Source organism: Rhipicephalus sanguineus, chromosome 4, assembly GCF_013339695.2.
Source record: "Rhipicephalus sanguineus isolate Rsan-2018 chromosome 4, BIME_Rsan_1.4, whole genome shotgun sequence".
Classification (NCBI taxonomy): domain Eukaryota; kingdom Metazoa; phylum Arthropoda; class Arachnida; order Ixodida; family Ixodidae; genus Rhipicephalus; species Rhipicephalus sanguineus.
The window spans coordinates 119649161-119662536 of record NC_051179.1 but is presented as its reverse complement, the minus strand read 5'-3'; the positions used below and the strand labels follow the sequence as shown (position 1 = coordinate 119662536).

General features: G+C 43.7%; 1 protein-coding gene across 1 annotated transcript; it reads right to left on the bottom strand.

Annotated features, from left to right (window-relative positions):
• Positions 1-11516: 11516 nt before the first annotated feature.
• LOC119391551 (uncharacterized) lies at positions 11517-12233 on the bottom strand. The gene has a single exon (XM_037659229.1). It carries the CDS (start codon positions 12231-12233, stop codon positions 11517-11519), a length of 717 nt encoding a protein of 238 aa, XP_037515157.1.
• Positions 12234-13376: the final 1143 nt, after the last annotated feature.

Genomic DNA, 13376 nt, shown 5'->3' with positions numbered 1-13376 from the left:
GGTACCTGTAAGCGGCAATAGCGCGAATAGCGGCGGTGTCCTGCGACGCTTTGTGGAACTATACAATACGTCTGAGACGTTTCTCTGTTGCACATGTTCTCTCGTTGAAGCAAAATTGCTAAAAATATTGCACGTTAGTGTGTATATCAACAAAGATTCCTTTACGCCAGCAGATAAGTAGAATATGAAAATTCATTGCAGTTTTACGTCATCTACGTATACAGCAGGGGTCTCAAACTGAGCTTATAGCCAGCGGGCCGCAGTCGCGAAATTTAGTTGCAAAGGCCGGGCCAGTGAAGATGGTCGTTGAGAGTTTGAACAAAATGACGTTTGAAAGGAAGCCTTTCCCATACCTCATATATAGGTCATTTCTGAAGGGTATTTGGAGTCAGGATTTGAGAAACATCGATACCGATGTGCAGAATGAATGATATTTGGACGCGGATTCTGAAAGATAGAGTTTTTGTTCCACGCATATGTTTCGGCTCACGTTGACCACATGTTCCTCACGAAAGAAATGCTTGAGACCAGTCATGCCTGTGCAGCTCACGAACATACTTATTTAGAAATAAAGACAAATGGTACGAAGACGGTCATGTGTGCTGGCCGGGCCGCTAGCGAAAGGTCTCAAACCCCTTGTATACACCATGCGTCCCCCCCCCCCCCAAAAAAAAAATGTCGCTACGAGTGTTGTTGCTACTGTACACCTGTCCGGATATACGGTATTGTGCAAACGGTCTTTTACGGACAAGGTAAAAGTCCACACCGATATTTGTGCCGTCCTGCGAAGGCTTCTTACCTTCTTATTGAAGTTATTGTGATTATATGACAACCCGCTAGATGGTAGGCAAGCTGTGCAGCGACCCCCATCAATTGCAAAAATGACAAGCAAGTACCACTGTCAGCGAAGTGTACAAAGAGTTGTCCTGTGAAGAAGCTAAAACAAACCCCAATAAGTTATTTTGGAAGGAAACTAATGTACGTTGAGCAAGAAGGGCAAATCTTTTGAGATACTAGCAGACATTTCATTCAAGTGAAACAAGATAGCTCACAGTTAAGAAATTTTCAAGCAGACATTTTCGTGCATAGGCGTTTGCTGCTATATTGTGTGGATCTATAATAACAAATTTGAGAATGTATCGAAGTATCTTAAGATACAATTGCCAAGTATCGTATCGGATACAATTTTTGCGGCAGTATCTTGTATCTGTATCTCCAATACTTCTTGCCTGAGTATCTTGTATTGTATCGCGATACAATTTCAAAGTATCTTTGCCCAGCCCTGCACGGAGAACGTTATGCATGGGCACATGACTTTTAAGGTTGAACATTGTTAAGATATCTACGTTGTTTGTTCTGATGGCATTCTTGTATATGAGTTGGTGAGGTTTAACGTCGCTAATGTCCTCAGGCTATGAGAGACTCCGTATTAGATGGCCCCTAATAATTTCGACCACTCGAGGTTCTTTATCCTCCGCTGGCATATACACGGGCCTCTAGCACTTTGCCTCGATCGAACTGCGACACTGCCGAGGCTGGGAACGAACACGCATCTTTTGGGTCAGCAGCACCGTAACAAGTACACCACCGCGGCGGAATAATTTACAATGAAGGAAGCTACAGTTCAAGTACTGTGGCACAGAAATTGCTATAATTCAACACAGCAAACCACTGGCAAGATGAGTAGTAGTGATTGACAAAATACATATATCTCTAAATTTCTAGCGTGACTAAAGAGATTCTGAACTGTTACTAACTTCACTTCGAAACGAAAATAATGCAAGTTGCTACCTTGAAGAATACAGAACAGCTTGACGTAATGATGGCTCCAGCGACAACCCGCGTTGCAAGAATTTTTCCATAACTTTACTTGTGACATATCAACGACTGAAATAAATGGCTTCTTAGTTGCGGTTACATGTATTCGCCAGCGTTCCTAGAGGGTGTGAGACTAAAGTTGTGACATCATTCGAACAACAGGTGCTTGATACAAACAACGAAGTAGCAGAATTTGTAAAAAAAAAAAGCTGTCTATGATCTGGAATACGCATAAATATGTTGTGAAGAAATCAAGTGAAGAAAATATCTAGAAAATAGAGAAAAGGCGGAAAATAGGTGATAATGGAAGAGAGATCTCAGCATTAAAGCTGAAGTTCATCACGTCAGCGCTCGCGTTTTTCGCGTTTTGGTCGAGGTGCGAATCGGGGGCATCGCGGAATTACAAAACGAAGAAGCGCTTGAATCTTTTTATTTACGTGTGTGCCCTGAAACTTGCAACCTCCATAACCGCCCATGAAAACCACTATTTCGGTCCGGGAGAAATATGAAATTATTACGCTTTTGCGAGTTAGTAATGAAGCTTAAATGCCACAAGTAAGTGTCCCACTAAAAAGAGCTGTTAGCGGCCCTCCGAAGAAACTGAATTAGTGTTGCCACTGTACAATGAGCTTGAGCGGTGACTTGTCGCGGGCAAGCTTCTTCGAGCAGCCTGGTACGGTGCTGTTAAAACGACGCAAAACACACAAAAAACAAAGCAGACACAAAGCGAAGAAAGGGCAACTCAATCTAGTTTGGTGCTCACGACTGCCAGTTATGCTAGCGTGGGCCTACAGAGCTACCTTCAAGGAAGTCTAATTAATCCAGGAGTAAGTACCTTGCAGGACAGTATCCAACGAGCGACAAAAATACAAAATGCAAAGAACTTCCATAGAAAAGCTACGGAGATAGAGCTGTATAGTATAAAGAGAGCGCACGATCATTAGCATATAACAAGGTCCAATCCCCTCAGCGTTAACAGCCAAGGAGCAATAATTTTCTTTGCGAAAGCCAGAAAGTCCCCTTCCTTCTCTGCACACCCTTTCTTTGTACAGCGTCTCTTTCATGCCTTCGTCATCCCAATTCCACGCATAGCGTCGCTTTTGCAAGTCACCTTGATTAGCCTTGGATAAGCAGTATTTTTGCTAACATCTGCGCCCATGACGTAATCACTTTGGTGCTGTGATTTTCACCATTAATTTGTGTTGTTGCTTGGTTTAAGGAGCAAGAAAAAGCTAAGAAATTATGACATCGGCGGCCTTCAGGAAAGCGCTTGACGCCTCGCTGAACATGAGTGCGTGGAAAGAGCGCAATTAGAAAAACAGCAACGGAGATATAAAATAGTAAAAATGTTATGAACAAAGCAAACAGCGTGACGCACAAAGTGTGACGCATGAAAGCAACCCCGACGTTCGATAAACTCTTGGTCGCTCTAACTGTTCCCTAATGTAGGGAGAATGTCGAGCAGAAACATGCACCCTTGTTAAGGCAAAGGAAAAAGAAAAAGCGTAACAGCACGTCACAGTGATTCGAGGGACCCTTGGGCCGTTCCTTTTATATTCTATTCTGAGGCTGTGCTTTTTTTCTGTTCTTCGTCTAAAGGGCCGAAGTCTATCGTGGGCGCCGTGAATGGAGAGAGTGGCGCTGCGCCCGGTGGATCGCTGGCTAATTGCCCGTTACTCGGAACGCAGAATGGGCGGAGGTTCGCCGTACATCTGTGATGGCCGTCGACTCTGGCTTTCCGCGTCGCCTTCCACCACTTCGTGTCAACGAACGGCCCCCCGCGACTGCGGCGGCTCTGTCGCTTTATTCACCGTCAATTGCGCCGCAACGCTTGACACGAGAGAGAGAGAGAGAGAGAGGAGTGATCGTTTCGTTACTTGCACCACCGGTTACAAGGAATCGGGCTGTCGATTACGTCCACGGACCTCCTCCTACAGGTCTCGGTGATTTGGCGTTCCCGAAAGACCAGACATAAATCAGTCGGGAGATGCGAACAGGGAGAAGAACGGAAGGCTGTGAACTCCTTTAGTAATGGTTGGCGCAGCGAAAGCATAAAAGACCAAAGGAAAAACGAAAGAACAACTGAGATGCAAAGGATGTCGTTCGCGAATAGCGCAGTTCCTGGAAGTTTCGTGGTATGAAAAACAAAAGTAGTGTTTATATTGGCAGCCGGAACGGCGGTCGACAGCCTTCGCAAAGTCAGCAACCTGGCCGAGACCGTAATCTACCCGATGTCTATGTCCCAGGGGTTCGTTCCTGAAGGGCGCGCATTTGCGGTTTTTCGCGAACCAGATGGAGTCTTTCCCGAGATTATCCGTGCTACGAAGTCATTACGGAATTCGCCACAGCAGCGATCTTTGAAATGACTTCGATACACGCTAGCTTTTCTCTTTTTTCCCTTTTTCTTTGTACACGAGGTGTGTCTCGAATACAAAGATTTCTCTCTGCTTTTCCGGAAGCCTAGGAGAACAGCTTAAAGGGACACTAAAGAGCAAAACGATTTTTCTCACATTAGTAAGATACCGTTTCACGATACCAATAACACAACGGTTGCTGCGAGAAGACGCTTACTAAGCAAGAAAACGCGCAAAAACAAAATGTGGGAGGCGACGCCACCTTGAAGTTTCACCACCTCTCGCCGTGACGTCACATGTTTTGACGGCGCCTACTAGAGACTACGTAGTTCCTAATCGGTAAAAATGAAGTACATTGTCCTCTGAGGGAGCCATAGACTTAACATATCAAGTTAGGGGTAATTTTGTTTAGCCAATGGAGCCAAAATACGATAAATACACTTTGAAATCCGTGACGTCACGCGGGGAGATTTCGGCGCACAATTTCAAAATGGAACTTTGAACTTGATTTTATCCTCTAATATTAAACGTATGATGACGAAATTAACAACATTAGAGATATCAGAGCACAATTGATCGATCTAAACCGATTCGTTGTTTCTCTTTAGTGTCCCTTTAAGTGGATCGAAATTTCTAGAGCAAAGCACACGTGAACCCTCTCCGCGCAACGCGCCTTCCAAAGCAGAACCTAAGCAGAGACAATTGCGCGTTCATTCTAGGAAGAATATTTGCTCAGTTTTGCTGGCGTCATCACCGCAGCCCAGCGTTCGGGAGATCAACCATCGGGTTCCGCAGCAACCACATTTACTAGCACTCATTCTGCTAATAAAGTTTCTATTTTTATAGAGTTTCCATCAGAAGATGGCGAAGGTAATAGCGACAAAGCGGCTCACGTAACCTTTTTACCGAAACACGACACATGCAGCTTCAGCAAGGCGAGAAGCAAAGCACAATTTTACGCACTATTTCTCTTTCGACGCTAGATGCGACGCGAAAACGTGGAAAAAATAAACGTGGCGAATATGCAGGGCAAACTCCGTTTTCGAAGTGCGGAATATCTACGTTTATTTGCACGCGGCTGCATCCTCTCTTTGCCCGAGTATGTTTATTTTATTTGAGTAATAAAGGCACCTAGCTGTCCAGAAGCAAATATATCGGCCCTTAAATATATCGTTTCTCAGCTATCCATTTGCCTGTCTGTGTCCTCCCGTTTACCACGTTGCGCATAGCGTTAGAAGAGAAATGACACCGGCAGTGGTTTCCGAGAAAGCTGCTGCCTATATGTTGTCGATTTTCAAGATGAGTAGATGAATGCAGACTCCGAAAACTGAAACATATACGGGTGTCACACAGTGCACCGCTTATCACGATTAGGCCCGATAGGGATCACATTTACGAAGAATGATTACCTCCCGTTTACAGCATGCGTAAAGGAACCAGTCACGGCCAAGAAATTCGATCCGAATAAGGCCCGATCCCGATCGAAAGTGACCGTGTGATACCGGTGTTTGAACAGCTACTTTGTGATCAAAGATTCAGATCATTGGTCGTTCAAGTTCTTATTCCTACTGAACCTTGAACACCTCTATAAAGTAACCAGATGCTGGCGAATGATGACATCTAAGCGACGTTTTGTCCTTGATAGAGACACAATTAATAAAGTGTTTTATTACTTGTGTCTAACAAAGAAACGAGCCCCACGAACAATTCTGCTTATTTTGCACTTTAGGCCTTGAGGCGTGCACAAAGCTCATTTTCAACACTGTCCTCATAATTGACTATGCTAGTTTGGCTACGTGCTTCATGGCTACTTGCTTCGCATGCTACACTGGGTGTGAAGCATGTTGTTGAATTAAAGAAATATTCTGCAAAACGCTTCGTCGAACGTACAAAAACAGTCTAGTAAATCCACAAAAACTTACGGTACATCCTGAAAGTAAAAATCTACTGTAATATGAGCACTATTTATTTGTTCTTTCGGCGCGAATCTCTCTACTCAGTAGCTAGCAATACAAAATAAGACAGGGGCGTTTGTATGTTAAAGCTAACGATAATTTAATATTCGTTACCTTGGAATGTGCGGCGCATTTCATAATGTTTGGTGCGCCGACAACACTGGGCGCGTCCGCCATCTTTTGTTGGGCGCCGTCGTGGAGTAGTCTGCTAGCGGCTCCGTTAGGAGTCGTTGGTGGAGCTTTCAGGCCAAGGGTAATGTGGCCGTTTTCTTCGACACCCCGAGCCGAATGGTCTGAGGAGCTCACTGTGCTGCCGGAAATCGACGAGAACATCACATCGGAGTTCTGCGCGATTAAAAACTCATCCGCATGGCAGCTGCAAGAAGCGCACCGCTTCACAAAGCCGAACTGCTGTTCTCTAGTGGCATGCGCTGCCAATCTGAGGTAGGCGTTCAAGAAAATTAAGTGTTCGTTGCAGCGTAGGTGTGACTGTCAAACGTCAAAGATAACCTCACACTGCAATACATCTCTATCGTATTTGCCACTGCAATTTTATAGAGGCGTCATAAACACTCGTCAGATAACAACACCACGTTGTTTCTGCGCGACATGTTCAACGCTTTGCTGCTTTCCTCGGCCCATTTCTTTAGCCACAAGTATCTCTACACCCTCCACAGTTGCCTGTGTCGTAGTTTTTTCGAGATAAACAAGGCATGGACATGTGCATGAGCGGTGCGCCGCAAAGCAAACGAAAATACTGATCGCGCGTTTCAACTGTGTAAAAAGAGAGCAGCCCGAGTAATACTCTTTGACTGCACACAGGCTGTTTGTAATGTTTTGTGGTCGCAATCTATCGCGCGGATTTTGTATTGTCGTAAATGCATATATCGTGATATGTTGTTCTGTAAGCCTAGCTTATGTTGCAGGCGAGCAACTAAATTGCACGGAGAAAAAAGAACTCAGGCTGAAGAGCGCTTTTGCGCGCCGGTCATTTCCGAACTAAAGCAGAGTGTCGATCTTGTTAAAGGGACCGACAACTGTACAGAACGTGTGGTTAGATCCTGGTAGAAAGGAAAAGACAGTGAAATATAGTGATATATTCTAGCATCCTTTTGGCGTTGTGAGTAGAATTTATATTTTTAATTCGTGCCTAAATGTAACAAAAACCGGTATGTCACGCAGCCTAGCGGAAGAGCCTTCAAGCAGGATTATGAAGACGGTCACTTTGCTGTACGTGGTCTGATGCTGTCATGCGCGCCATAATTGGTCCTCAAAGTTAGAGTATGTATATTATTATCTATTCCCGCTATGTTCAGTGTTACCTACGAGGTAATAGAAGTTTCACGGTGAGAAGCGGCGCTGCCTTCGCAGCTGCCAGTGGCCCATGTAGAGCCGCGGCGCATGCGCGAGGAGTGCACGCATGCGCAGTAAACCGCAGCGCTCGAACGCAAACAGCTCTCGCGCTCGCTGTTTGCAGCATGTGTTGTCAAGCGTGTATAAGACTTCATATTCGCCGCAGATAGAAAAATTCTGATTAAAAATACTTCACGGCGCTTTCCACGTTACCATTCCGTGGCTAGACACCCTTACCATTTAGCCTTCCAATGCGCTAAAGAAGACAGGTGCCCTAAAAATTGGTTGTCAGCCCTTTTAACGAAACAAGTTCGCCTGCGTACATTCTTTTTCTTCGTTCAGGTAAGCGATAAATTCGATTAAAAATAGTGGTACCTCGTTGCCGGCATTGTCAGGGCTTCCTCTTTGTCTGAACGGCGCACGAAGCATTGGGAAGTCATCGCAGAACGAAGATAATAATCCAGTACCTAGTACCTGAAAGGCTGCGATATGTGACTGGTTTCGTTTTCGCGCCCATCAGAATTGGCGGATTGAGCTTATGGGGTTGTCGACTGTTGGCGCTGTACGTTTTCAATATTCTCTATTGCATAGGCCATCATGGAAATTACTCGATCTTCCAATAACACAAGAGCTACATCATTATTTCGTCAATACAAACGCATAAATTAAAGATACCACGTGTGTCATCATAAATTTCTCCTTTCTACATTTTAGAGGTGCACAGTTTACAGGTTCGACAAACTTTAGCAGACAATCCACTGCACGACCATACAAGCAGTGAGGCCCCAGGAATATTGCAGGGCAACACAATAGTCACCACTGCGCATGCGCAAGACGTATGGCGCCAATGACGCTTGCATCGGTCAGTTTCACGAAACAGACGCCGCCATGCCGTGAAGACTATATTTTGTATCGGTGCGTGAGCATACTGAAGTCGCGTTGTCTACTGCATACGTGGATAGGCCGCTTGACGAGGTCTCCTTTTATAACTATGTAATAGTAAAATAAAAAAAGAGGAGGTTTGACATGTTCGTTGCGGCAAGTTTCGGACATCCGCAAGACGCAGAAATTTTCTAGTGTCATTTCACAGTTCCTCAGGTGACAGCAAGGCAGTGTAAAAAGTTCAGGATATGTATGGACCCAAAGATAGCGGATGCGTAAGCGCGTTTATATTGGCGACAATCGTTGTGTGTTGGGGCGCTATGCTGGAAAGCCCGAGTTTAGTAAAACTCGTAATCTGAACGAGTTCTCGTGCAGCCAAAAGATGAAAGAGCTAATGGTATCAACCCACAATTCATACATCGGCACGCCTCCATTTTCATTGGTTTATTGGAATCCACTCTAGGGTGATGATCGCCATATGGGCGTTGACGTATCAGCGGTTCACAAAATGTTCTCACGTGGTCAAAGCATCGGTGCCGTGATTCATTCGTTTATTGTTCCGCCGAGGTCATGGTTTACGGTAGGGCGATTAAAGTGTCATACGTTCATGCCACTTTTTTTCTACTAGATTTTTATAACTCAAATAAATATGGCTTATAAAGAATTTATAGCGTATAGGATGTACACGAAATGTGGTTTAGATATATTCGTAATTTATTATACAAGGTGTCCTTTTAGACAATACAAAATTCTTATAGAAAGTTCTATAATTAACAGTCAGGCTCCTTTGGTTTTAGCACACGAACTATAATTATATGATGCATATGTCAAATTGCTGCAACTTTCGCGATTTCTAAAAAATGAATGTGCCATAAGGAGTCATGCGCTACAACTTTCGAATATACCTATCTGCCCTCAAGGCAATAATTTACAAAAAGTTAATTTACGAATTTTTGTTAATTGGTCGCAACAGTGTCATTTTAGCTGCGGCAAGGCACTTACGCTTGCACGCAGGGTTCGTGTGCGAAAACGACAGGACCCTTACTGTCATATAATTTTTATTTAAAAAAAAACTCTATATGATGTAAAAAAAGAAAACATCCTGTATTTCCATCAAATCGCGAGCAAAGGCTATGGCTGCGTGATCACGCGGCTTCCGTGGCGAGAAATTTGAACCGTATAAACAAACTCCTACTGCAGGAGACAAACAACATCGAAGCCAAGCATAGCCTGTGTTTCTCCACCTGGTAGTTGTGTTTGAATTTCAATGCTGGTCTCACAAACTACAAAAAATTGTGAACCTTTCCTCGCTAGTCTCCTGTGTTCGCTTTGTTCAACATGGATAATCTGATAGATTTGCGACAAAAGAAAAGTATTCGTTTGAACTTCGCGTTTCCTTCATTCAGCATCTGTGAGTGTATTAACGGGAAGCTGAAGCACATTAACAAATGACTTTAGAGTGTGTAATCACAGTTAGATCCCTGCTGAAATCCACAACCGATATGAGAGTTTTTAAAAGTGAACGCGAACAGCACGTTTTGGCAAAAAACAGCGGCTGCAGCCGCAGGGCTTCATGACTTGCTGAGGGAATGCGGTGGAGCCATCTCCGATATGCCGCGTCATCTGCAACACCGGCACTGTTAAAGGATGGTCTCCCGGATTAGGTCCGGCAGCGCACGCAGCCGGAGCTAGTCACGGAGGCCGCTGATAAGGATACGAGAGACGCTTGCTCACATTGCACTGGGATGTTTGCCATTATGGCAGAGATTATAATCCAGCCGCAGAACTTTCAGCGTATGAACACTTACTCGAGCCTCGGGTACATAAGCAGCTCTCGCACTTCGTTCGGATCAGTGAGCGGCGGGAATCTTCCATTGGAGTGCAGCGCGGCTCCGGTAAACGTACCGAAGGGGAAGTACTTCCGTTTAGTTTGTTACCACGCCCCCCTCCCCCTCCCCGCCCTCGCTCGGACCTTCTTCACCCTCACGGGCCACCGGGAGACCAAATTTCGTACCTTCGGCCTGCTATCTGTGGTGAGTTTTAGATCCCTGATATTGTCTGTGAACTAAGTGTGGCTTATACCCGCATTCTACGGACCCTAGTATGCGGCTAACACCAAAGGTGACTGAGGAAAAGGGTTGCATGGGGTGCGCGAGAAGCATTTCACGTTATTCATATATCATGACCAGTTAATCGTCTTCGTCATACACTCATATCCACCTTTGCCGCTTTTGGCACATACCAAATTAACGAGACGACCACTAGAGCGTCCAGACGTAGGCGGTAAGATAGATAGATAGATAGATAGATAGATAGATAGATAGATAGATAGATAGATAGATAGATAGGATAGATAGATAGATAGATAGATAGATAGATAGATAGATAGATAGATAGATAGATAGATAGATAGATAGATAGATAGATAGATAGATAGATAGATAGATAGATAGATAGATAGATAGATAGATAGATAGATAGATAGATAGATAGATAGATAGATAGATAGATAGATAGATAGATAGATAGATAGATAGATAGATAGATAGATAGATAGATAGATAGATAGATAGATAGATAGATAGATAGATAGATAGATAGATAGATAGATAGATAGAAACGGTCAAATTGCCCTTGTTTCGCTATAGAACGCGTCGAATTTAAAACTATGGCTTTGCGAGTGACAACCACCTCGCACCTCACATCCTGCGGCCTCTGGCGCCTACAAGTGCCAGGTCTATACCCAGCGCCAACTTTCTGTGGCAGCACAGCCAAAGCTACGTGGGCGCAGCTTCTGCACATCAGTTTTTTTTATTCAGATACCCTAAGGGCCCAGAAGGCATTACATAGGGGGGGATACAGTTAATGTGGCAAATTAATAAAATACACACTGAACAATGAAATCAGAGTACATGAATAAGTAAACATCAAATGGTGTAAAAACAGCTACGTGTGACAGTATTATAATACGTAAAAAAACAATCATAAAGTAAAGTTTCATAACAATAAACATCATCAGTATCACATGAAACTAATAGAAACAACACTAAATAAACAAGACAAGCAGAACAGAATAAATAAAACGCAACGTAAAAAAAAAGAAAAAGAAAAGAACATAGAAAATCAGCACTAGTTAACTGAGGATAGAATTTTTCTATTGGCTTCCATTTTGTCCTAGAAATGACTTTAGACTAGTTACAAATGAGTCATGATTCACAATGAGCACAATGTCAGCAGGAAGAAGATTCCATTCACGAATGGCGAGGAGAAGTGGGGAGTGAAAAAAGAGATTAGTGCGAGCGAAAATAGGTTCAATTTTATGTTGGTGATCGAGTCGCGAAGATATATGACGAGCTGGCCTGATATTGAAGATATCGTGGGATGACTGATTGAAGTAAAGCTTATGAAAGAATGACAATAGTGTCAGCAACCTGCGATTTTCTAGAGGAGCTAAATTGAGTGAAGATTTGATTTCAGTTACGCTTGATGTTCGTAAGTAGTTTTTTGTGATGAAGCGAGCAGCCTTATTTTGTACCGACTCCAGTTTCTGTTTGAGGTAGGCCTGATGCGGATTCCAGATGAAGGAGGCATATTCGAGTTTTGAGCGTACTAAGGTTTTATAAGCAAGAAGTTTAGTTTCGGAGTTCGCCGGATGCAAATTACGCCTTATGAAGCCAAGTGATCTGGATGCTTTACTGACGATAGCGTCTATATGGGTGTTCCATGACAGGTCTGATGACAAATGTACACCAAGGTATTTTATTGTGGATACAGAGTCTATGGGCATGTTGTTCAACGTGTAGTCGCAAAACACGAGGTTAGCCGTTGTCCCGAACGTGATAGCTTTTGTTTTGTTAACGTTAATTTGCATTTGCCAATTGTTGCACCATTTACTAAGATTTTCAAGGTCAGACTGAAGGAAGCTGGTGTCCTGAGGGTTACTGATTTGCCTGTAAATCACACAGTCGTCCGCAAATAATCTAACGGTGGAATGCATACCATTACTAATATCGTTAATATAAACTAAGAACAAGATAGGCCCGAGCACGGAACCCTGTGGTACTCCAGATTTGACGTGAATTAACGGAGACAAATGGTCATTAACGAATACGGATTGGTATCGGTTGGCTAGGAAGTTGGTTATCCACCTAACAACCTTTGTATTTATGTTAAGACCTGTAAGTTTATGAACAAGCCGCAAGTGAGGAACCTTATCAAAGGCCTTCGCGAAATCAACAAATATAGCATCAATTTGATGCAAGCAGTGAACAGAGTGATGCAAGTCATTAATTAATTCGAACAATTGCGTTTCGCAAGAACGACCATGCAAAAAACCGTGCTGATTGATGAAGAAGAAGTTATGTTCGGTAAGAAACTTCATGAGAGCAGATGAAATTATATGTTCTAGGAGTTTGCAACAAGTACTAGTTAAAGATATTGGTCTGTAATTAGATGGGTTAGACGGGTCACCAGATTTAAATATAGGAATTACGCGAGCTTCCTTCCAATCATTTGGGACGCATCCAGTGTCGATAGACTGCTGGAAAAGTGCCGCTAAAATGTCGCATATTGCAGGTTTTGACATTTTCAGAAGCTTAGGGCAGATGCCATCAGTTACTACGCCATCAGTTACATCAGTTACTACGCCAAGAAGCCCGTTCGCGGGCAATTTCGGTTTAATGTTTACATTTTCTTTCTTTTGAAAGCGATAGAATATTCTGTAACGCAGGGAGCATCTTTACTGAAGCAGCCGGTTTTAATTTTGAAGAAAAAAAAAAGGGGGGAACGTGCGGCCAAACAGGAACTGCGCAACTAGAAATTCTGCGCAAAAGCAGCAAACCATTTCCTAAATTTTGGTGCATGCGCCGCCGGCAGTGTCGTTTTCCTACTTTTGGAGACGCCTTAATTTGACGTTCCCGATACTTCGTCAGGGGGGGATCGGAGATCTCTGTTCGTTCCGCGTTCGTTCTGGCGGTGTTACGTCACAAAAGTGGGCGGTCCGCAGCTCTCTTCC